This window comes from Trachurus japonicus, chromosome 16, assembly GCF_045865225.1.
Source record: "Trachurus japonicus isolate A0001 chromosome 16, Traja_1.0".
In the NCBI taxonomy this organism is placed as follows: domain Eukaryota; kingdom Metazoa; phylum Chordata; class Actinopteri; order Carangiformes; family Carangidae; genus Trachurus; species Trachurus japonicus.
The window spans coordinates 14550407-14573963 of record NC_140922.1 but is presented as its reverse complement, the minus strand read 5'-3'; the positions used below and the strand labels follow the sequence as shown (position 1 = coordinate 14573963).

The 23557-nt window shown below is 43.3% G+C and overlaps 2 protein-coding genes across 2 annotated transcripts; both read right to left on the bottom strand.

Moving 5' to 3' along the window:
• Window positions 1-1006: 1006 nt before the first annotated feature.
• On the bottom strand, window positions 1007-3815 carry LOC146972067 (phospholipase A2 inhibitor and Ly6/PLAUR domain-containing protein-like). Its single transcript, XM_085801858.1, has 5 exons — window positions 3637-3815; window positions 3082-3201; window positions 2110-2253; window positions 1485-1601; window positions 1007-1386 (listed from the first exon to the last, which is right to left on the bottom strand). Exons 1-5 carry the CDS (start codon window positions 3677-3679, stop codon window positions 1196-1198), a joined length of 615 nt encoding a protein of 204 aa, XP_085657984.1. The 5' UTR covers window positions 3680-3815; the 3' UTR covers window positions 1007-1195.
• A 2757-nt stretch (window positions 3816-6572) lies between these two features.
• smg9 (SMG9 nonsense mediated mRNA decay factor) lies at window positions 6573-23211 on the bottom strand. Its single transcript, XM_085801857.1, is given in 16 exon segments — window positions 6573-7030; window positions 7463-7607; window positions 7866-7991; window positions 8797-8904; window positions 8997-9103; window positions 12018-12127; window positions 12346-12396; window positions 12398-12430; window positions 12432-12446; window positions 12660-12775; window positions 21356-21357; window positions 21406-21518; window positions 21646-21743; window positions 21906-22140; window positions 22873-22947; window positions 23045-23211. Coding segments are annotated over 16 exon segments (1560 nt in total). The 5' UTR covers window positions 23192-23211; the 3' UTR covers window positions 6573-6951.
• Between the last annotated feature and the right edge of the window lie 346 nt (window positions 23212-23557).

Below are 23557 nucleotides of genomic sequence, written 5' to 3'. Positions count from 1 at the left end.
TCCATTTTTATACATAACATACATACATAACTGTAAAATCTCTCACCACTGCTTTCAGTTGTGCGTTTTGCATTCATCAAAAATTAGCAGCAGATACAGACAGAGAAGAAGTTAAACAATAACCCAGAAAAATTAGGTGTGTGAATAGTTTGATAAGTATAAAAATCTCTCAAAAGATCTCAAATTTATGGCTGCAGGTGTGCTTTTACTTGATGGCGTTTGTCCTTTGATATGGATAGCCACTGAGATAGTTTATAGGCAACACAAATTTGCATATACTGTATGTCAGACCTGAATGAGTCAGGCAGAACTGAGGCATCATCACACTTCAATGTGCATTGATGAGCCTTATGTTCTATACTCAATCAAGTGTATTTCAACAAATACTCTTCAGGAAGATGTAAGGATCTGGAAGGATCTGGAAGGATCACATAGGAAAGTCACAAAAGAGAAAATTCAGTCCACTCCTGAACCATTGTTCTTTTTATTTTTGAATAACAGAAAATATTTAAAACTCAAAGAAAACAAGTACAATCATAGAAAGCCATCTTTTTTTTAAGTAAAAACATCAAAACATTTTTGATTGACAACTTGGATTAATAATAGATTTCAGAATCGTAACTTTACCAAAGGATACTGCCACTCTTTGCAGAATAAACTTTCTACTTTCACACTCACTACAGGCCAAATGCAGATTATGAATGAGTCAGGCAGAACTGAGGCATCATCACACTTGTGTTGGTTCAACGTGCATTGATGAGCCTTATGTTATACTCAATCAAGTGTATTTCAACAAATACTCTTCAGCATACAGTAAGATGTAAGGATCTCCAGTGTTGTTCTTCACACTGACCCTGAGCCACAGCAGAAGAAAATCTGTCTAGCAGCTAGAACATACTGTATAAGTCACAAAAGAGAAAATTCAGTTCACTCCTGAACCAATGTTCAGTTTGATCCCCTCCTTTTTTTATTTTTGAATAACAGAAAATATTGAAAACAAGTACAATCAAAGAAAGCCATCTTTTTTTTTGAGTAAAAGCATCAAAACATGTTTGATTTCAGAATCATAACTTTACCAAAGGATACTGCCACACTTTGCCTAATAAACTTTCTACATTCACACTCACTGCAGGCCAAATGTAGATTAAAGTACAAAAAGATAAGCAGTGGGCTAACATTTGTTTTTCTCTGTCAGTTAAGAGATCATGTACATAGAGATCAGCGATGCCATCAGGAGCAGAAGACCAGCACTGGCGCTGGTGGCACTGTTACATAAGTTGCCCTCACAGCAGTTCAATTTTGCTCCAGGGCTTTGTAACATATCTGCACTTTGACCACACATATTCTTGGTAATACAGCCCTTCATGGTTGTGACAGGATCCGTCACTAAGAAAATGAAAATAAAAGTTAGTGTGAGGTTCAAGTTTTAAAGTATCTATAAGTAGAAATCATTTTGGGACATAGTTAGAGACTCGCAGCTGTACCTGAGACTGAGACGCAGCGGTCCTCTTCACCCTTGCATTCCGTAATGGTAGTGGTAGTGCACTCGGTTTGATCACAGGAGTAGCACTTTTTACCATTGGGAGCATTTTTGGAGTATGCTGTAACACAGAACAGAAATTGTTTATTTTATGTGGGGAGGTAGATGGTGATGATTGCAATGCACTTCTCTTCTTCTGTGGCTACTTAATGTCTTATGGACATATGGTGGTGGTTTCATTGATAACAGGTAGCTATTAAATACACAATGTAAAGGTGTAGCATGTGTTATTTGACTGTCACTGTCTGATGATACAGTAGCCTATGTGCAGCCCTACTTGCAGTACTGTGCCCTTGGGCTCGTCTGTAACAGATGACAGGAGAGGAAAAAGTAATTTACTGTCTTGTCTTGGAATTTTGGATTTGTTATAGGCCTAGGTGAAATACTCAGTCTGACTGTAAGAATGTTAGAATACTGTAAGAATATCATATGTAACACATGTACTCCATGTCATTACTTACATCTACTCTTATTTAAACAGTTTTTGCACAGGGAACTACATGCCAAATTTAAACAAGAACAATTTGCTCGGGGCGCAAAGAATAGAGGAATATAAATAGCCTACTCACCTCCGACATCCATAGTGTTGCAGAGCCCAGAGTTGCAACACTTGCTGCCATACGTCACTCGGCTGACTCCCAAGTTGATCGAGCCCTGGATACACTGCTCAGCCATAGCACAAGTTTTCGTGTTGACATTTATTACAGCGCCCGCTGTAACAGAAATGTAGATTTAAAAGCACGTTAAATTTAACATTAAACATTAGTAAAGTGCTGTTGTATTGACAATGACTTGTAAGAAATTAATGTTCACATTCCTGCTGCCTCTTGGGCTACTTGAGCCAATGTTTAACTTTCACACTAAACCTCTTTGGTTCTGTTTGGGATGTAATTTCTGATGGTAAAGAATTTCATAGGTGTGTATCTTGCACTGAGAGGTACCCCTTTGAAGTATTATAAGTTTTAACAGATGAGTACGTTTTGATTCTGCTCTATTAATGAGCAGAGGTGCTGTAGTGTCAGATGGCATCTGTTTGATATGCACTTATGTAAGTGGCAAAGAATATAATTACACACACTACACAAGTATTTTATGTAGGTAATATGTGGTTTACTTTGCAGTCTGTATGAGCTCTATAGTCTAGACAGTGTATCTTTTTGCATGCTGGCGAGCTACTCCACCATGGCGCGACAGGTGCCCCCCAAAATTTTCAGCGCAGGCAAAGCCCTGTTCCTTTCCACTTAGCCTCTGTTGTTATTGAATACTAAAATCGCCCTAGACAGCTTCTTTATATGCGTGTCAAACTTAAGTTGAGGATCTATGTTATACCTAAATATTGAACTCATTTACCACCTCAATTTCTTTAGTATCAATAGTGATGTGACGTTTCTCAGGGACTTTCTTTCTTAATGAAAAACACATTGATACTGTTTTTTGTGATTAAGCCTTTGTAACTGTGTAACTGTGCCATGAAATTCACAATAAATAACAATGTACAAATAACATAATAGAAGAAAATAACAATCAACAAAGTACCATACCCACGGATGTGCCTACATTTACCGAAGAGCATTGTTGAAGTGGTAGGCATTCTTTTTCCACTTGTTTGCAGGGTGACCCATCGGGCGGCGGTATACACTCATAGCATTTCAGAGAGTAGGCTGATGAAATGCAAAACTCAGATCAGTACAAAAGAATTATACTTTTTATATCAACAAGAGGAGGAAAACATGATCATAACAAGTCTGAATTAAAATTAAAATGAAAATTAAATTTATGAAAAATCTAAATTATGAATATAGCTACCAAAAAAAAAAAAAAGCTGGAAAAGCAGCCTTAACCTGGCTTTTTTTTCTTTCTTTTTTTACAGACCGGCAGACAGACAACAGAATAAAAAATAATCAGTTTTACCTGCTTAATTGCAGGTGAAGAGCAAAAACAAACAGCAGGAAGAAGTAAATATCACCAATGGCAAAATAACAAATAAATAGTTGATATACTGCCATAATTTGGCATGTAACCTGGAATGACCCCCTCTTTTTTTCTTTTCTTTTTACAAAACATGAAAATACACAAACAGCAGAATAAAGACTTGCCTTTAGGGAGAAGCACAATCCCGAAGAGCAGGAGGAAATGCATTTTGTGATGGCAGGATGACTTCTGTTTCCACCTTTTATGGCTGTATGTGGTGCCCCTGAAAAGGAGTGGCCTGATGATAAAGACCACACCGCTCTTCTTTTGTCTTCAGTTTTGTAGATGACAAAATGTGACCTTCCTTTCTTTACTTTGTAAATTGTGATGTAGACATAAAAAAGCAGTCTCACCAATGAAAAACAAACCACATCTTTTTGACATGCAGTAGGCTACTGTCAAACATTCATAGTGTGCTGAGCACTTTGGACTCACACACTGCACATGCCACAGAGGGCAGTGCTCTTATTTTTGTGTCCACACTCAAAGATAATCTTTTCACTCTCTTACTGTATCTTTGACATTTGGCCGTCCAGCCAGGCCAGACCGAGTCATATTTTCGGGAACTGCCCATTGGTCCGACCTCCCGTTACTCCGACAAAATCAACCACAAGTCGGACCAATAGGAGGTCGAACCAACGGGTGGTCCCGTTAGTTCGGACTGTCATCGCTACTTTGTGACAAGCTCTTCCATTGATAGGAGCATGCAGCTTTCTCTCTCTCTCTCTCTCTCTCTCTCTCTCTCGAAATAACGAGAATTACTGAAAGAGAGAGAGCTCTCATAAACACACACACGCGGCCCAGAAAGGAGCCAGATCATGTCAGATCGCGCACAACCATCATACATGCTGATCAAGATGTGTAAACTGATAATCAAAGGATCCATACAGTTACACACAAGCCATACAACTTTGAGAACCAGCTGTCTGGATGCATCAAAATACTGATGCTATAGCAAGATTATTCAGTTCTGTCATATGGTCAATTAAAATGTGCACGTCTAATATTTGTGTACTAGAAAACACCAATTAATCTATGTAGTTTTAAATAATGCAGTGTGAAACATGAATATATTTGATTCTCTTCAAACAACTTTAAACCTCAGTAACTATAGGGTCTGAGGAGAAACAAGCAGACTGACTGCTTTTTAGTATGTGAGAAAGAATAAGTTCCTCTTCACACATTCAGATGTGTTGCTGTGATAGAAAGAGTTATGCAGTTTCATCATCATGTTCCCAGAGTTAATGTGTTAGTAAGAAGTAGTCTCATTTTACAGTAGGAAGGATGTATCATGCGGTAGAGGTCTAGGTCAGGCCACTTCTTCTTTGTTTGCCACAATTTTTTCTTGCAGCTGCTGCACAACTTGTTTTCAGTAAATAGATGGTACAGATAGTAACAGTAAACAGTTCAGTTACGCTTGTATTATTGTTTATTTCTGCCCGTTGAGCTGAATTGAAAGTTTACACAAGGGTTAATTTAGTTAAATGTCAATAAATTAATATCAGAATCTTTTTTTTTTTTTTGAAGACTGTGAAAGAGTGACAGGAAGAGAGGGAGATGGAGAGAGGGAGGGCTGTGGGTGTGATGGTGTGGTCTATACACGATGACTATATATATATATATATATATATATAATTTTATAATAATAAATTATAAAATATAATTTACATTAATTACACTACCCCACCCCTTTTTTTTTAAGGTGAAAAAATTGACCATCCCCCCTGAATTTTTTTTACAACTCGACTACTGACTACATGTAAATCCCAGTTTTGTGTCCCACACTATGAATATAGCCAAGATAACATTTTATCATCTGAACATGACATGAGTGTGGCTCTTTCTCTGTCAAGCCAGACTGTTAAGCTCCGATCTCTGATCTCAGGAGGAGGAAGATGTTTCTCGGACATCCACCAACATTACTAACTTCATACATTTAATTGAATTAAATGATCATTCTGACTGTGATTCGTTCTTAAAAGCTAAATTCTTTGTACTTCCCTCTATTTGTCATACCAGGTCTTCACAAACAGCATGTGAAGTTTGTGAAAAAAAAGGTACCCAGTTTTTCCTTTGCGGAAGCGGTTTAATGGTTTGTGAAAAGAACATGCACATAAGTTTCATTTCTTAGTCTGTGCCATCAAAGACAAAAAAGAAGCAGTTGTGCTCTTTTTTGGAGAAATTAAATCTACTCACCACAAAAATGTGTTCTTTCCACTGGTTAGGTATAGAATCGCTAGCTTTTTTTAGCGATTCTATCTTTTCACAAGGCCATGTACTGCTAGTACTTGGCCTTGTGAAAAGACTGACAATGTGCTTGCAGGGGTTGTGTGTCAACATATTGGAACCACTTGTACCGTTATAAATGTAAGTTAAAGTGACAAAAGCTGCTTAGAGGTTGTAGAGAACCTTTTAACTCTGAAATGAGTTTACACACTTGACGGCCTTTGACGAGGGTCACACAACCAAAGTCAAAATTTGACTGTCAAAATGCCCTGAACTTCACTTGCCTTTTTTACATCCTGTACTGTGCGTACAATTTATACTACCATTCAGTTTGTTGAAGGTCTCAGTCTCCAGATAATATAATCTGCACTGATCAAACTGTGTTTTGTTCATCTACTAAAATGTGAACACACCAATTGCTCATATGAATTTTCAGTGTCAAGTTTATAAACTTGACCCTTAAAAAAAGTCACAAACCTAAAGTCAAAATTTGACTGTCAATGTCAAATTTGACTGTCCAGGGTTTCCACGCCCAAGTCACGGCAAGTCAGCATTTATTGTATATAGCACTAAATCTAACGTGACACACCAATTATGTGTTCATCTGTATACTGACAATGTTGACATATTTGCAGTGACAAAACTGTAGTTGTTTCCTGTTGTGGAAAGAGTTCGTGCAGCAAAGATCTTTTTTCATAGCTGGTTTCAGTACAGATGTACAGGATGTGGTGCTTACCATAGACAGCACAAACCACAGGTACAGTCTTTTCACTGGCGCCTCTTTTTATTCTTGACAAGTACTCTTTTTTAGCGATGTTTGAAAGTAAATACAAAATAACTTAGAGAGGGCTGTACATTCTCACTTCAGAAAACATGTGCACTATCACTTGTAAATGAAAATGTCAGAATTAATTCAGACATGTGCAGGCAACTTCTTCTCTAACCTTTACTGTGCAGGGTGTAGCTGTGTCAACAATATTTTTATTCCCTGAGGGCAGGGACTGGCCATTTTCTGACTTTGTGAACACAAAGATTCTGCACGTTTTAAATTCCCTCATTAGTAAATAGATGTTGGTCTCATCCCACAACCCTTCAACACTGCTCCCAGTTTTCAAATGACAGTCTCCACTTGACAGTCTCCTCTTCGACTGAACCGATGACTGGTGATGATTGCAGGTTGTGTTGATGTATGTAACAGCAGTTCAACCAAGGTGCTAGCAGAGCAGGCGACTATATTCTGACAGCGCTGAGGACTTTTTCACCCCATCCCAGATACGAGCTGCATAGTGAAACCTAGGAAAACAAAAAAATATACTGTAGATATGGAGGGATAGAATAGCAGTCAAGTTCACATTCCATCCTAAGGCTGAGTCCTCCAAACTCCGCCTCCAAAGCGTATGTGCAAACTGATTCTGGCAGTGCTCTTTTATCTTGTCTAAACCTGAATTTATGACGTGCTTCTTATATCAGCGGTGACATTTTCTGTCACATTTTCTGCCCTAAGCTAAACCCAGTTCTGAATGCTCTGTATCTGGAAAACATGCAGAGGAGGTAGAGGTGTACATGGACATGTTCCCCTAATCCCAAACAAACGTCAGTTCTGTTACAGCATTTCTTAAATCGTGCTTTTCGTGTGCTGTAAACCTATGTTATAAATAAGTGATAGATAAACTAAGTTAATATTGTTATAAATAGAAAATGTGTGAAGAAGAATGTGATATCTACCAGTTCTTCTCAGTGAGGATGGTGTGCGACAGCTGACAGCGGGGCATGGTCAGGATTTGGCTGCGAAGTTTTGAAACCATGGTGGAGAAAGAAGGGTGTCCCCTGTACCCCGGCAGCAGGGAGAAGAGCGGGAATGTTCCAGAGCCTAAACACAGCACCAGCATCAGTTCACAACCTTATACAAGCACAATACAGGATCAAAGGCACTGGTTTAGTCCCTTACAGGCACAGTCAAAAAGCACATATTGTCTCCATGTATGAATGATGCAAATACAGTATATGGTTGTTAGTTAGTTGAAAGTTAATAGATCACATACATAAACATAATTTGTCAGGCAATAAATGCTAGATGAGTAAGATACACTAAGATTTAACCCAGATAAGAAGATAAAAGCTTAGTAACCTGCTTTAGTTAGATTATCATCGCCGTCATTCTCCTGCACAGGCAGCAGGAACATGTTGACCTCAGGCGCCAGATAGTCCTGACTGAGGCCAGGGAAGATGTTACAGTCCAGCATGGACAATGTGCCTAAAAAATACATACAAAATATTATGGACAGAGTACAGGTGTGATTTGTGTGTTGAAGCAATTTGGTGCAAGTATTTGCAGTTTTTCTCAGTTGATGTGAGGCAATTCTTAAATCACAAACATCATACAATTGTATTGATTGATTGAAAGGGTTAGGGTTAGACACTTGATTGGTTTATGTTTTTACTCAGTGTTTAGTAAATATGTGATACTAACACAATCTGATGTCATATTTAGTCTAATTACTAAATGGGAACTCAAAACATGTAAAATCGTGTTTTTGTAATGTAATGTAGCACTTTAGAAAGAAAATAAAAAGAAAGAAAAAACTGTAATTTTAAAAAGAAAGCAAAATGATAACTACGCATCGAAAGTAGACAAAAAGTGTGTGTGTGTGTGTGCGTCTGACTGAACTTGTTCTTTCACACATGTATGAAAAATGTTTAAATGCGTTGGCTTGAAAACACTAATGCAATGCAGAGCTGTATCAAAGAGAGTGAGACAATAGTACAATCTGTTTTCATGAGTGACAGAATCAGATGAGAAGTGCATCAACACAATGAGAAAACATCTAGTCCTGAAGTGAATATGATGGAAGTCTGTAAAAAATACGAAATGCTAATCTGTGTGAAGGAGAGATGGTTTGTCCTGGGAACTGCATTTAGAGTTGTGATGAATACGTTTCTGCAAGTGCAACTATGAAAAACTGTAATAGGTTTTAATATGCTTGACAAAAAAATAGACATAATGAGAAGAGATTATATGAACATTAAACATCAGGAGAACACTCTTGATTGTTTAGCACCTTTGTATTTGAGATGGGAGTGGGCCATCAATTTGTCCACCACCATATGCATGTTCTTCAGATTCCTTGGGCAGAAATCATCTCTTTTGGCTTTATTCTGGAGGAATACTGAGTGAAAAAGAAGAATTTTTAGAGAAGAGATTTTCAAGGTAACGTTATCAAACATGGCTTATGTGAGTGCGTCTTTATGACAAAGTTACCCATATGTGGATAATACTCTGTTGAATCATCATTGCCTGAGGAGCCAGAGCTGTCGTGACTTGCCGACGGGGTGGAAGGCTTTAGCATCTCTGCAGTTTGAAGAAACCTATCCAAAAAACATACACAGACAGTGTATAGCAGATTGCAGAACAGGGAAAACTACTGCAAGGGGTGGGGAATTGTTAATTATGGCCACAACTGTGGGAAATATGTGATCTTTCAGAGAAGTGCCTGACATTAAGCATTAATCCTACATGAACCAATAATCAAAGGTAGTTTCAGGGCATTTCTATTTAGTTGGCAGGGATTTACACCGAAAAGCAGCCCTGTGTTAAAACATACACCTAGGAGCATGTGGTTGATGCCATATAATTTCCCAAGATTCTGGTTATCTACAATGTGGCAATGTATGGTTTGAAAAATACATTGTTTTTTTTTTGTTATGTGACGCCCACCCTCTACGGCTGTTGGACATGATGCTTGTTGTGTTTCTTTGTCCAAGATCTCAGTGGGTGATTACTACCTGGATACACCTGGGCAAGGTGTTCTCAGGGTTTTTTTTTATGAGTGAGACACTGAGTGAAGCTTGCTCCAGACAAGCTTAATAATTGAAGCTCCTTTTCTTTTTGACCAACCAACACATCATATCCCATTTTCACTTACATTAATTCAACCCCCATTGAGTGACTTTTACACCTCAGTGTTACTGATTCTTTTCTGATTTTGTTTGAGGTTACTACTTGTGTTGCCTCCCGCTTTCTTCAAGCCAGTCGTGACAATTTCTTTCTTTCTTTTTAATAGCCCGGCAATCCCATACATCAACTTGACAGACAGACATAGATGTATAACCTAATAATCCACAATTTACAGTTTTTAAAATGATGGTCCAGATATGTCATGTAGCCTATCGTGCAACCTGTCTTCACAACAATGCTGTAGTCTTTCTAATATTTACTTTATTTTAGTAAAGTAAAAATGCTTCTGTGTAAATGATAGAATGTATTTGTTATTACGTGCAGTAACAGGGATAAAGCAGCAGACATCTGCAGCCTGTTTTCACATCCTTCTATATGTTCATGTCTCTGCAGGTTGTTCAAGTTTTAGCTTTTTACTTGGCAATTCTCACAGTAATTAGGAGCGTAGTAAACGCTCATGTCCAGGTTATGCTTCACATAACTGCTCTGATGCTATGCACCGTTTGTGTCTGTGCATGCAGCCCTGGCACATGCAGTTCCCCACACAATGCAACCTTGCACTTATATGACCTTTAGTGAATGTTTCAAATTTAAAAAAAAATATTTTGGCATTCAGTAGATGAGCCAACATATTGGATGAGTTGAGCTGCTGTGTTAAAAGTTGCAGTTTCTCTCCACTACTTTATCATCAGGTCATACTAAATTCTCCCACACAGCAGAACGACGACGCTGCTGGTGCCGCCTCTAACTCGTGGCTCCCTTTGTCTTTTCCACGACTGACCCGACTGCTGCACTCTACACTCAACCCTCCACCTTTGTGCCAATTCTGGCAATCTGGGTAGTGGCCGTGAAAAAAAATAGTGGAGAACCTGCTAATGGCTGCACCCTGGGCAACACTAACACTGGGACCACAAAAAAGGAGCATCGTGCATCGTGGTGCAATGAATAACGCATAATCTTGTCAAAAAATAGCCTGTTTGGGGAATGATTAGAGAGTACTGGTGGATTGGGACGGAAATGTGCATGCATTAACAGTGAACAAAAAATGCAGAAAAGGTTTATATTTTGAACGTAATAAATAGTACGAAAGAGTTGTATGCAAGCAGAAACAAAGTAGCTGAACATTTTGATATGTGTAATCAGCCTAATTCACCTCAAATGAAGGACAGAAGCTCTAGTTGAAGCATACAATTAAGCAGAAGCCGCCGTCATTTACTTACACAAGTCATGGACCACAATGTATAAAGCTGCCATAATCGGATTAAAAAGGTAATGATGACATCATAAAAGGTAACAATGTTAACAATTTTAACAATAATACAATGGACAAGGCAGCAAAAGCAGCAAGCAAGTGCCAGTTGGCTGTTTTACCACCATTAGTGTCGCTTGTGCCTGTAGTAACCCCAGATTACATAATCCTAATGCTGTTAAAGGCTGGCTCAGGTGAACACAGTGTCTGGCGCCAGAGGGGGTGTCGATAGATGAAAACAGTCTGTGGAGATCAAATAAGGGTTATTTTGCTCTAACTTGCATTGGTTGTTGTTTGGGGGTCTGGGGGATGTATATTGGCTGTGTTTACATGATGCTGAATGCACTGTGACTGTGTGAGAGTGTGCATGGAGTTATGCAAGGAAGATGCAGGATGTAGTGCCAGGAGGTACAATAACAGCAGGGCGCAGGTGCTTGTGAAGCCCCCACCCTGTGTTTTGGGAGAGTGTAGGTGGAAACCTATGAAGGACGATAAAGACAGTGTGATTTCTGGGGGTTCAGTTTCTTTGCAAATGAATCCATTCAAATCCAAGTTAGCCACTCAGTCTCATCTGTTATAACCTCTGCAGCCAGAACAACTATCAATATTGTGTTAAGACAAACTTGAAAAATGTGAACCTATACTTTCATTTTTACACTCCATGCTCCATGAAGTTGTCACTTTTGATTTCCTATCTATTTCCCACCTTATTCCAAGCTAATTACAGACATCTTTTTCAGTGAAAGGGTAAACTGCATTCCGAACATATAATGGTGTACATGGATACGATGAGCGTGCGTCATGACACAGGCAGTGATTTTCAACAGGTCTGGCTTTGTCTGCAATTGCTGTCTACAAGACCAAATGAAAGAATAACATTACTGAACGGAAGACAAACACCCCCAACCAAAGTACAAGATGAAAAATACTCAGTCATTTCTGAGACGGAGCAGGAGACTTGCAAGTTATTGGTCAGTGAAGCCTTTGTGAAAGCTATCCTCTCCTTTTGTCCTGTAATGCTGATTAGCGAGTTTTATATACGTATAACCCCATCGCAAAAATGTTCAAGTACCAACCTGTAGAGATTCGAATCTGTGAACCAGTCTTGGACCCACAATAATGACATGGCACACACGGTAAACAGGAAGTCCCGCAACAAACAAAACATGGCAGCGATCTGAAGAGACTGGGGACATAATAGAGAGAGAGAGAGGACAGATGCAGTTACTCATCAGTTAGATACTTGTGTGTTCGTTCAGAATTAAAATGACCACTAATCTGCCACTGAACTAGTGAACCAAAGGACATCAGGTACATATTGATCCCTGTAGAGTTACCACTAGTTGCTGATATGAGCAGTGCTCTTATAGATAAGTAGTGCCCTCTACAGGCCAGTCACTTGACCTGCATCTCTCAATGTATGTGTGAGGCGAGGTTGTACACTGGAGGCAACTTCCCGATCGTTGTTGATGAGGTGGTCCAGAATAGATTGGACTGAGTATCGGCTGGAGAGTACAAACAAACAAACCATTTACACACTTGCTGCTACTGATGCTTGTCAATCCCCAACCCAAATTATTTCACAGTCTATCCTAAAATTCTCCTCCTCTTTCCAAGGTGACACTTCAATTTCAGAAGTCCATTTACTTACTGAGATTCTGACAAGCACACTGGAGAATAATACAGAAAAGGGAAACTGACTGGACATTCCTACTAACCTGAGTATCCAGGAAGATGACTCTCTCCTGTGGTTGATGAAGAAATCAATCACAGTGCCCTCTGGTTTCCCCTCCTCTTTCTTTGATCTCTTGAGGTCTGGGTCTGAATACATAACCTTGGCCAAACAAACAAGATGCTTATTCCAAAAAGAGGACACATCCTGTCTTCAGTTTCAAACACTTTTTTTTGTCTCTTTTGTTAGAGAACAACATAATACATGATTGTCATGAAAACACACCACAAGCAGTCTGGGTTACTCTGGGATTACCTCTGTGTGATCAGTAAGAAAATCACACACTGTTGAAGAACCAGTTTCTGTGTGAGTAGCCTGTACAGTGAGTGTTGCTGGCTTCTTGTTCTTTTTTCAGTAAGGAGTTATAATAATTAACTTTATATCTGCAACTTTAAGTGGTAAGAAAACCGTTGATGAAAAGAAAAAAAACTGATGGAAATTCCAATGCAGATTTGTCTCTCTCTGTTTTATATTTATTCTCAAATTAAACCCTGTGCCTTGATTACCTCTCTATAACAACCTACAATAACAGGTGAGATGTTTGGGCTCTGGACGAAAAGTCAACATTATGACGTTCTTTACTATGTTTTGTGCTCTTCAATCATCTGCTCGTGTTGTCACTGGTGTAAAAAGCTTTAAAGCTGTAATGTAGTAACTTGTACATGTGTGTTCCCATACAAGCCATTACCTGACTGATGTGTAGCAACAACACATCACTGGTTAAACTGATCCGGCTCGACATCTTTTTCTCAGTTAACCAAAGTAATCATTCTTGTTTTGAATTTCGTGACGACCAGTGACATTCCCACGTGTCACTTGTAAAAACAAACTTTTGCATTTCTGGATTGGCCATGCCACACTCTTACACAGAGTTTTGTTTAATGGTCATTGAATTTTTTTTTTTTTTTTTTTTGCCCTGTTGTCCTACTAAAAACAAACAAACAAACACACAGATAAACAAATGTCATGGAAATCTTAACGTCCATGGCGTAGCTAACAAGTGTAGGCTAGAGTCACACATTTGCAAATGCAGATGAAGGATAAATGCCTGCCAGTGCTGAATGTGGGTTGAGTACACACACACGCATACACACTGTGAGAGCCCTGCTCATGCTCAGCACCTCACAGGGCCTCCCATCAGCCAGCTGAGGCAGAGGGGAGGGGTGGTGAGGGGGCGGTACTACCCGCCAGAGGTGTCATCAATCCACAGGACAATCAGGTGATTGCCAGCCTTCATATTTACCCTGCAGAAGCAGAGGAATAGGTTGGCTGGTTGGAGCAGTGAAGCATGAGCAGGAGCACGAGGAGAAATCACTGAGGTGCAAGCAAACAGGTCAGAAAAAAAAAAAAAAAAAAAAAACAGGTCAAAAAACTGGAAACTTCACCCTCCACTAACCTCTGGTCCCTCATTTTGTTATCCCTCTCGCTCTGACCAGGAGAGCCAGTACCTGAGCCCCCCTGAGCGGGAGCCACCAAGCCGAGGAAGACTTTTCCAGTTGTTTGTCCGTCCCTCACCTTCTCCACCTTTTTTTCAGTTCCCTTCCCACCCCCCCACTGTTAAGAATAAAAGACCCAAAGTGGGGCTTCACTGCAACGCTGTGTCCAGTCCGCTTCTGTTCCTCTCTGTCTACCGCAACTGCTCACTCATCGCACGGCCAAGCGGCCACATTAATGGTGGAGAATGCGGGCATGCTGATCCTCGCAAATCTGTTGGTAGACTGAGTATGCGCATTGGGGGAGGAGACATTGAAAGCCATTCTGGCAAACCCAAGCCACCTTGCAGACAGCTGTAACTGAACTGTGCAAGTTAACAGCTAGAAGAGGTCATCCCGGATGTGTTGACTAGCTACGGGGATGAACGAAATCTATATGGCCTGTTTTAGGATGTGTTGACCAAGCTGTCGGCGGGATGATGACGTTGAATCCTATATGGCCCTGTTTGAGAGGGTCGCCATGCGTAGAGGGCTGGCCCAAGAAGGCGTCAGTGGGCTGCATATTCGAGTAGCCCTTCCTGACTTAGCTTGAAGCACAGAAAGGCCTCCGCGGACCCTTTCTGCAAGCCGACGCTGCACACTATGTTTCACGAGTATAAAAAATCCGCCATTATGGGCCCAGTAATGGACTTAGCCTTCCAGCCCGAGCGCAGAGTGTGCATGATGGATTTGGACCTACAGATCCCGCTCTTTTTCCAGCCCGAGGCCAAGCGGTCAGAGTCAGTAGACCCTAACTAACGTTTCACCCGAGAGCTGGCTGGAGGAAGTGGCCGGGCCACCGATTGTGGACGGGTGTGGTAATTGACCGATGCCTCCGGGGGGACTAGCCCCCCCGACAACCAAGAGGTATGTTTGCCCAGGCAGGGGGCCCACTGTTGGACAATTGTTGGTAGCCCTATTGGAAGAACCACAAATGTAATATGGGGGGCCTCAATGCGGTTCAGAAGCGTAATACCGTTCAACTAAATCCCAAAATACGGGCGATGAGGGTAGATGGGGAGCAAGGTGGTCAGCCCCCCAGCAGGGACGGATACCGTTATCACTTGGTTGGGCTGGACCGACAGCCCAACTGAGCTCCACCACTTGCCGTACCCGATGTTTCACCTGTGGCAGGGAAGGAGATCCACTTCGCCCGAGAGTGGCCCCGGATCGGGGAGGAATCAAATGGCCACAGCGGGATACCTCTGGAAGGCAAAAGCTTTCTACTTACAGGTGACAACACCTCACCACCTGTTGGGGGCCCATGAGGGAGCCACTGGCCCCGATGTTTCCTGTGAAGATTGCTGGAAAGGATACCGAGGCACTTTTGGGACTCCGAAAGAAGTATGGTCTCCCTCAATCAGACCTGAATATTGCCCAGTCACAACGGATGGGAGCAGAGATCCCTTTGTCATGTATCCATGGGGAAACACGGAGGTATCCAAACCTCCATCATCAAGGTGATTCAAGCACATGCGAGGGCCGGGCCGGCGCGCCTCTCACTCCTACAGGTGGGAGTCGTCGAACAACTTCCATGTCCCTGTCCTGGTTGGGCGAGACAGCCCCCTCTTCCTTCTCGCTTAAAACTGGCCAGAATAAACTGGGTAACCCAAGGGGAAGGATCCGGAAGCACCCCTGGAGACCAAAAGATTGGCTATAACCCAACCAGCGCTGGCAGGGGTTGAGCCCCCCGATGGCAGTGCAGGGCCGAACCAGTGAGGACGACGCCGGTGAGGGTTCGCAATGATACAGTCCCCACGGTGGTCACAGTGAAGGAGTGCGCCACTGGAGGATATTGGGTCAGATGATGGCTTCTCGCAATTTCCCATGAAGCTGAAATGGATGTGAGGACCTAGGTTGGGGCGGTTTGGCTCGGCGCAGCTCCATTGACCCTCCAGGACCACAAACTGGCCACCAGGCTATTGGAGGGATGTTCTCCACCAGTGATCGAGGGCCAAAACCAGGAGGGGGTGAGTCAAGTGTCTTTTCCACATTTCATGGTGAAAAATAAACTGTTGTATCGAGTCTCCAAGAAAAATGCTGAAGTGTGTGAACAGTTGGTTGTCCCAAAAACATATGTCTCAAAAGTTTTATATCTAGCCCACACCCACCTCCTAGGGGGGCATCTGGGGAGAGAGAAGACCTATGAACGGATTCTCAGCCGCTTCTACTGGCCGGGGGAAAAGGATGTGCCAACTCCTGAAGGTAAGACAGATCAGAACCTCTGTCTACCACCCACAGACGGATGGATTAGTTGAAAGATTCAACAAAAATCTCTAAGGCATATGCTACGTATCAAAATAATAGATGTGGATGGTAAAATACTGGGACCAGTTGCTGCCATATGTTCTTTTCTCCTCTGTCCGTGAGGTCCCACAGGGTTCCACCCGGGTTCCACCCCCTTCGAGCTGGTGTATGGACGCCGACCTCGAGGCTGTTGGACGCTGGCCAAAGACGCTTGGAAGAACAAACCCCCTCACTCAGCGCAGCATCGTGGAACATGTGAACAAATGCATCACAGAATGACCTCAAGTCTGGCCTCTGGTGCGGGGAACACATGGAACGGGCCCAAACCCACAGGCTCACGTGTACAACCGGGGGGCGCAAAAGGTTGAGAATATTCCAGCGGGGAGACAAGTGATGGTAGTTGATCCCCACTAACGATTGCAAGTTTTTGGCAAAATGGCAGGGACCGTATGAAGTAATGGAACAAATGGGACTCGGTAAATTATCGGGTCAGAGACAGGTTGGTCGCAGGAAGGGCCAGCAACTGTAACACATCAATCTGCTGAAGCCCTGGCACGAACCGGTCCTATCCCCACCAGTGTCCTGGCCGCACTCGCACCCCCAGATCACACACCCTGTGAGATTGCTGGGTGATCAGTTGTCTTCCAGACAGGTCCAGGAGGTCCAGGAGCTCCTGGCAGAAGCAATGATGTCTTTTCAGAGGACCCCCGGCCAGACAACGCTCATCGCCCCATGATGACATATGTACTGAGCCAGGGAAAACGGTAAGACTGCGACCCTTATACCGCATCCCAGAGGCACGACGGGGGAGCCCATCAGGAAGACGGAGGTGAGAAAAATGCTGGACCTTGGGGTGTTGGAGGCGAGTCGCACAGTGCCTGGTCCAGACCTCCATAGTCCTCGTGGGGAAAAACCAGATGGGAGCATCAGGTTCCTGCAACTAACGATTACAGAAAGTTTGAATGAAATAATCACAGTTTACACGTACCTATGCCCGTGTAGACTAGCTGATCGAAGAGCTTGGGGCGGCCGGATCATCTCCACCCCTGGACCTGACCAAAAGGTATTTGGCAAGGTGCCACTCACTCAGCAAGCAAAGGAGATAGACTCGCCTTCTCGACACCAGATGGCGCCTTCCAGTATCGAGTCCTCCCATTTGGCCCTCCTGGAGCCCCAGCCATCGTTCCAGAGGCTCATGGACAAGGTTTCCTCCGGCCCCATCAAGACTATGCTGCAGCATACATAGATGACATCGTTATACACCAGGTATCTCATGGGAAGATCATCTGCAGCGGTCCCTGGAAGCCGTTATCAATCCTTACGCGAGGCCAGGACTCACAGCCAACCCAGGGAAGTGCTCTTTGGGCACTTGGAGGAGGCAAATTACCTGGGGTATTACACTGTGGGGCGAGGGAATGTCAAGCCACAGGTGAAGAAGACAGACGCTATAATGCAACGGTGGCCCCAACCCCAGACCAAACGTCAGGTGAGGACCTTCCTGGGGTTAGTGGGTTTATTACCGACAGTTTATCCCTAACTTTGCCTCCTAGCAGGGCCCCTCAATGAGCTGACGAAAAAAGGGGCGCCCACCCAGGTGAAGATGGACGGAACAGACTGAGCAGGCCTTCAGGGCTTTGAGAAACAGCCCTCTGCAGCGAACCCGTGCTCCATTACCCCAGACTTCAGGAGGAGGTTTGTACTGCAGACAGACGCATCCATGGTAGGCCTGGGGGGGGGTCTGTCCCAAATCCATGAAGGGATTGAATACCCATAACCTTTGTGAGTCCGAAACTGCTTCCCATGAGAAGAATTATGCGACCATAGAGAAGGAGGCCTTGGCTGTTTTTAAGTGGGCGGTGGTGAAAAACTCCGTTACTATTTTACTGGGGCGGGGAGTTCACGTTGGTCACTGATCAATGCTCCATTAAAGTGGGGATGGCCAAAAAAAACAATAAAGACAGAAAATGCCAGAATATACCCGTTGGTTTTTTGGCACCTGAGGAATTTCCGCATTACAGTTGAACACAGGGCTGGATAGGTGCTACACGGAAATGCTGATGCCATGTCCAGGAGGGACGACTGCTGGTGGACCGCCCGCTCCCGCCGGATGGTGGGGAGCTGAGGGGGGGGGTATGTGAGAGCCCCCCTACTCATGCTCAGCACCTCACAGGGCCTCCATCAGCCAGCTGAGGCAGAGGGGAGGGGTGGTGAGGGGGCGGGTACATACCCAGGTGTCAGCAATCCACAGGACAAATCAGGTTGATTGCCAGCCTTCATATACCCTGCAGAAGCAGAGGAGAGGTTGGCTGGACTGGAGCAGTGAACAGAGCAGGAGCACACACGAGGAGAAATCACTGAGGAGTGCAAAAATGGGGGGGCAAACAGGTCAGTGGGTAACTTCACCTCCACTAACACTCCTGGTCTCTTTTTGTTTCCCTCTCGCGTCTGACCAGGAGAGCCAGTATCCGAGCCCCTGGAGCGGCCACAAGCCGAGGAAGATTTCAGTTGTTTGTCGTCCCTCCTGACCCCTTTTTTTTCAGTTCCCTTCCCCACCCCCCACTGTTAAGAATAAAAGACCCCAAGTGGGCTTCACTGCAACGCTGTGTCCAGTCCCTTCTGTTCCTCTCTGTCTACCCACTGCTCACTCGCACGGCCAAGCGGCCACAACACACACACACACACTGGACATCAATGAACTTGTTTGTAGTCCAACTGAGGGGTGAACCACACACCGACTGTGCTGTTAGTCAAGGGCTGCGACTTTGGGCGGTCAAAGTTTACCTGGCTGACTCAACGCGAAAAGCCAAGGTGGTTTGATTTGCTTCGCCACAGAAGTGAATGTTTTATTCACCCCTTTGCTCACATAGACTGGAAGTGAAAAAAAAAATAATACCTTCACCTGCCAGTGCCTGCATTCGCATGTGTGGACCCCTACAGCCTGTACTGTCAGTCAGGACACCACGTGGAAGCTCCGACAGGGTTTTTTGTATTTATGTAGAATTCCTCTAGGGGTTTACAGAAGTTACGGTTGTACAAATCAATCATGTCATGTAATACTGGAAAAATTACAAAAACTTGAATTTCTGTCCATCTGGGTTTTGTATTAAATGGCCTCCTGAGTTTTCATTTACAACATTGACACTGAAAACACTTTTTGTTTTGTTTTTTGCCTCACACAATCCTCTTACACATAGGGGGCTATGTTTACGGATCATTATGAAAAAGCCTCATCCTCATCAGTATTCTTTTAAACTGTGGACATCTTTGAGCACTGTCTCATTGATTTTCTGACGAGTATCATATTATATATTTATATATATATATAATTATATATAACTAACTGATAAATGTAAAACTCGTTTGCCTTTATTACTATACTAAGATACTTTACTTTAAAGCAGAAGTAAGCAGAATGTTTGTGTTTAATATAAGTCTAAATAAAGTTTCTATCTTTTCCGACGGCAATTCACTTTACATAGAGTGTTAGGTCTGAAACAGGGGGTCTGTCAGTCACTCTGCATTGCTCTGAGCCGAGAGAAAACTTTCCTTGGTTTACTACAACCTTTATTATCCAATGAGATAGATGAGAACGGCATAAAGGGGTGGTCCTCTCTGTGGCCCTCATTTATTAAACTTGCGTACACCAAAAAAATGGGTGTACACCAAATTTCACCGCAAGGATCGGCATTTATTAATCTGAGCGTGAGCGGTAACGGTACGCACAAAATCTCACGCCCAGCTCTGACCAGGTGTACGCACATATGGAACCAGGCGTAGACATGCAGGAAGGAGTGCTGCTGTGTCAGAATGATTATTAAACATTAAGACTAATAACGCAGCGATGTGGACCACATGTTGATGTTGTTTATATTGATAAAAAGATAAAAAGTAGCCAAAAAAAAAAAAGAAGAAACGAATAAAACCAAGTCTGTGTTGAAAATATAACTCGACTTTTATTTTGGGCAACTGAGATGAATTAAAAACCACGACGTGACAGATGCCACGTTAATCCGCTGTGTCAAACAGTCAATGACCAGACAGGGGGGTGGGGACCTGTTATTGTAGATCACACACACAAACTTCCAACATCTGCAGCACCAGAGCCTGACCGGACGGCTCCTCAGTCTCTCTCTCTGCCGGACACCGGAGCCCGGGGGGGGGGGGGGGGCTCGCTACCTGTCCATAGTGCAATGATGGTCTCGGCGGAGTGTTTTTCTTTTCTTTTTTTTCCCCCCGTCACCGGGACCGGTCAGCGGGACAACGAGCCGGTGTTTTCACATCCCCAATCCATCAGCATCAGCCGAACCATGCCAGCGGTTGCTGATGGTTATTATAAGTCGCGTGTCGCAGCAGTAATATGCTATGATTTCTCCTCAGTCACTTGTGTTTAGTAAACTGCAGGAGCGTTTCATTAGATCGCTGGTTTTCCTGACGTGGTCGGTGACACGTGCGTCTGCAGCCTCCATCCACCGGGATGACGCTTATCAATCACAAAATCTATCAATCTATCAATGTGCAGATATTTATGTTGCCAACCAGCCCATCCTCTCCCTGTTCAACAATCGCGGTAATGTCGGTAAAGGTCCCTCTTCTTGGCCGTCATCCGTGTCTCCATGTCGTAAAAGGGGGCAGGGCGAAAGTCGCCTCTAAAGCATGGAATATATCGGGGAGTGACATTTAAATCTGACGCTCGTTTTCACATAGCCGCCGGAATTTAACACCACCACACGGCCGTTCTACGCCGAAATCAGCAGCGTACACACTTTTAGTAAATCACACGTGACACTTGCCGTACACTGATATTTACACCAGAATCTACACCAGATCCTGCGCAAGTTTAATAAATGAGGGCCTGTGTGTGCAGCCAAGGGATGCGCGTGAATGTGGTGACGTAGGGACGAGGGCGGAGACTGCTAACTCCATCGGCTGACAAGAAGTTAGACAAAACCACCGGATCGCTTACTTCTGCTTTAAATCACGTACTGTTATTGTTTACATTTCAACCAGCCTTACCTTTGATCTTCCTCAGGGGTGTTGGCAGATAACAGTGACATGATTGTAGATTTCCCAGTTCCCTGAAGGCCGATGACTCCCACCACCAACATATCTGTCTGGTCCCTCAGGTACTGCAACGCATCACAACAAAATAGCAACTTCCTCTGAGTGAAAACTGTGCAGTTTATTAATAAAATATTACAGTTATTTAAACACATTAGCTCCACAATCAACTAAATGCACTGAACATCAACTCACCTCCATGGCACTGTCACACCAGTTCATCTGATCATCCACCAGCTTAATGCTGTGCTTCATCTTCTCTGGAGGGAGGAGTTTAGACTGGCCCACCATCGCTGGAAGTGACATGAGAAACGTCAGGACTTAAATGTCTTTACTCATTTACAGATATAAACAGGATTTAATGAGGGTGTACAAATGGAGTATTTTGTAAACCTCACATTTGTAATTTACAATCCGTTTTCGATTGCTCTTTTTTCAAATCTACAATAACTCACGGTCCACGGCACTGCTCGATCCAGAGGCGCCCATTCCTCGGTTTTGGATCTGGTACACTGGCTGTGTAGGTCGCTGCCCCTCCCTCTCCATCTTTGAGGGTCCAGAGCCAGAGGGTTGAGCTGTCGTCTCTGTAGGGGTCCCTGGCTTCCCTCCATCATCCCTGGCTTTCATTAGCATGATGGGCTTCTCCGGGACGGGGGCTCCACTGACGGGTGCATTCTGTGATGGCTTGGCCTTGAAAATAAATCATTTGTCATCACTGCTGATATTATGAAATGTTTTCTTTTTTTTTTTATAAATGTGGTTTTATGCAAGCGCCAAAGACAAATGCCTTTGCATGGAAAGGTAGACAATAAAGTATTTATAATCCATTCTATTTTTCTCAAAACTGCTAAATCAATCGGATGCCTGACTGGGGAAGTACAAAGCCTTACTTTCTGTAATGATGAACTGATGTTCATTCTTTATGGCATACATACTTTATGTACTCCCAACCTACACTGTGGCGCCTCGACAGTAGGCATCAACCAAATAAATGAATGTAAATGTTTTACTGATTAACTTTGCCCTCAAATTCAAACCTTCATTGGCTTCCCATTCATTATAGAATTGATTTTAAACTTTTAATGTTTGTTTTTAAAGCTCTTAATGGCCTCGCCCCATTTTACTTATCCCAGTTTTTAACTGTTTGTGATCCTGGCAGAGCTTTGAGGTCTTTTTATTGTGTTTAATTGTTTTTACTTATTCCTTTTTTTTTTTATTATCTATTGTGAAGCACTTTGGTTCACCAAAAGGGTTGTTGCAAAGGGCTGTATAAATAAAGAATATACATTTACAGTATAATGTTTGCATATTGTTACTTTGTGGTCATTCTGATGACACTATTGCCATGACAAGTGTCTGTGTTCAAAATGTCTTCATTGTTTGTATTCAATGGGGGGGAAAAAGAGAAAAAAGCCAAACTACCCTTTCCCCGGGGGGTTTTGCAAGAATGATGGGGGTCTTCTGAATGAGTGGGCCTGGTGGGTCCTCGCTCCCATCCTGAACAGACACAACACATCAGTCACTTCTCAGTCAGTCACAACATCAGTGAAAGCAACGCGGACTTCATGGGTGAGCGTGTGTGTGTGTGTGTTACCCTCCGCTCCCTCGGCTGGTATTCCCGATCCCGGCTGGGACCGGACAGGTTTTGCCCCGGAGGTCCAGGGTCTCTGTCCCCGCGGCGTCTCCTCCTCCTGCGCCCCTGCCCGTACATCCCGGGCTGACTGTGGCCGGACTCTGACATGTCCCTCTTCTCTCGACTTACAGACTAACAACAGCACAGCTGATATCAACACACAACTAGCGAGCACAGAGGCTCTCAAAGTATATATATATTTTACTTTCTCTGAAATATCCCCGAAACGAAAGCAGTGCTGGCAGCTAGCAGCCCTGTAACCACCGCTCTCCCTGGTGTTTACAGACTCTTGGTGGTAACATCGTTTTCACTTCAACCTGAAGCGCTTGGCCACGAACGTAAATAACATTAGCTGAAGCTTTTGCCGCCGGTGCGCTTGTTTCGTGACTCGGCGTCGACCGTCGCAGCACGACGTCGGAGTGGTAAGCAGAAATCAACGCGCTGGAGGAAACTCCGCCCGTCTAAAATTCCGAT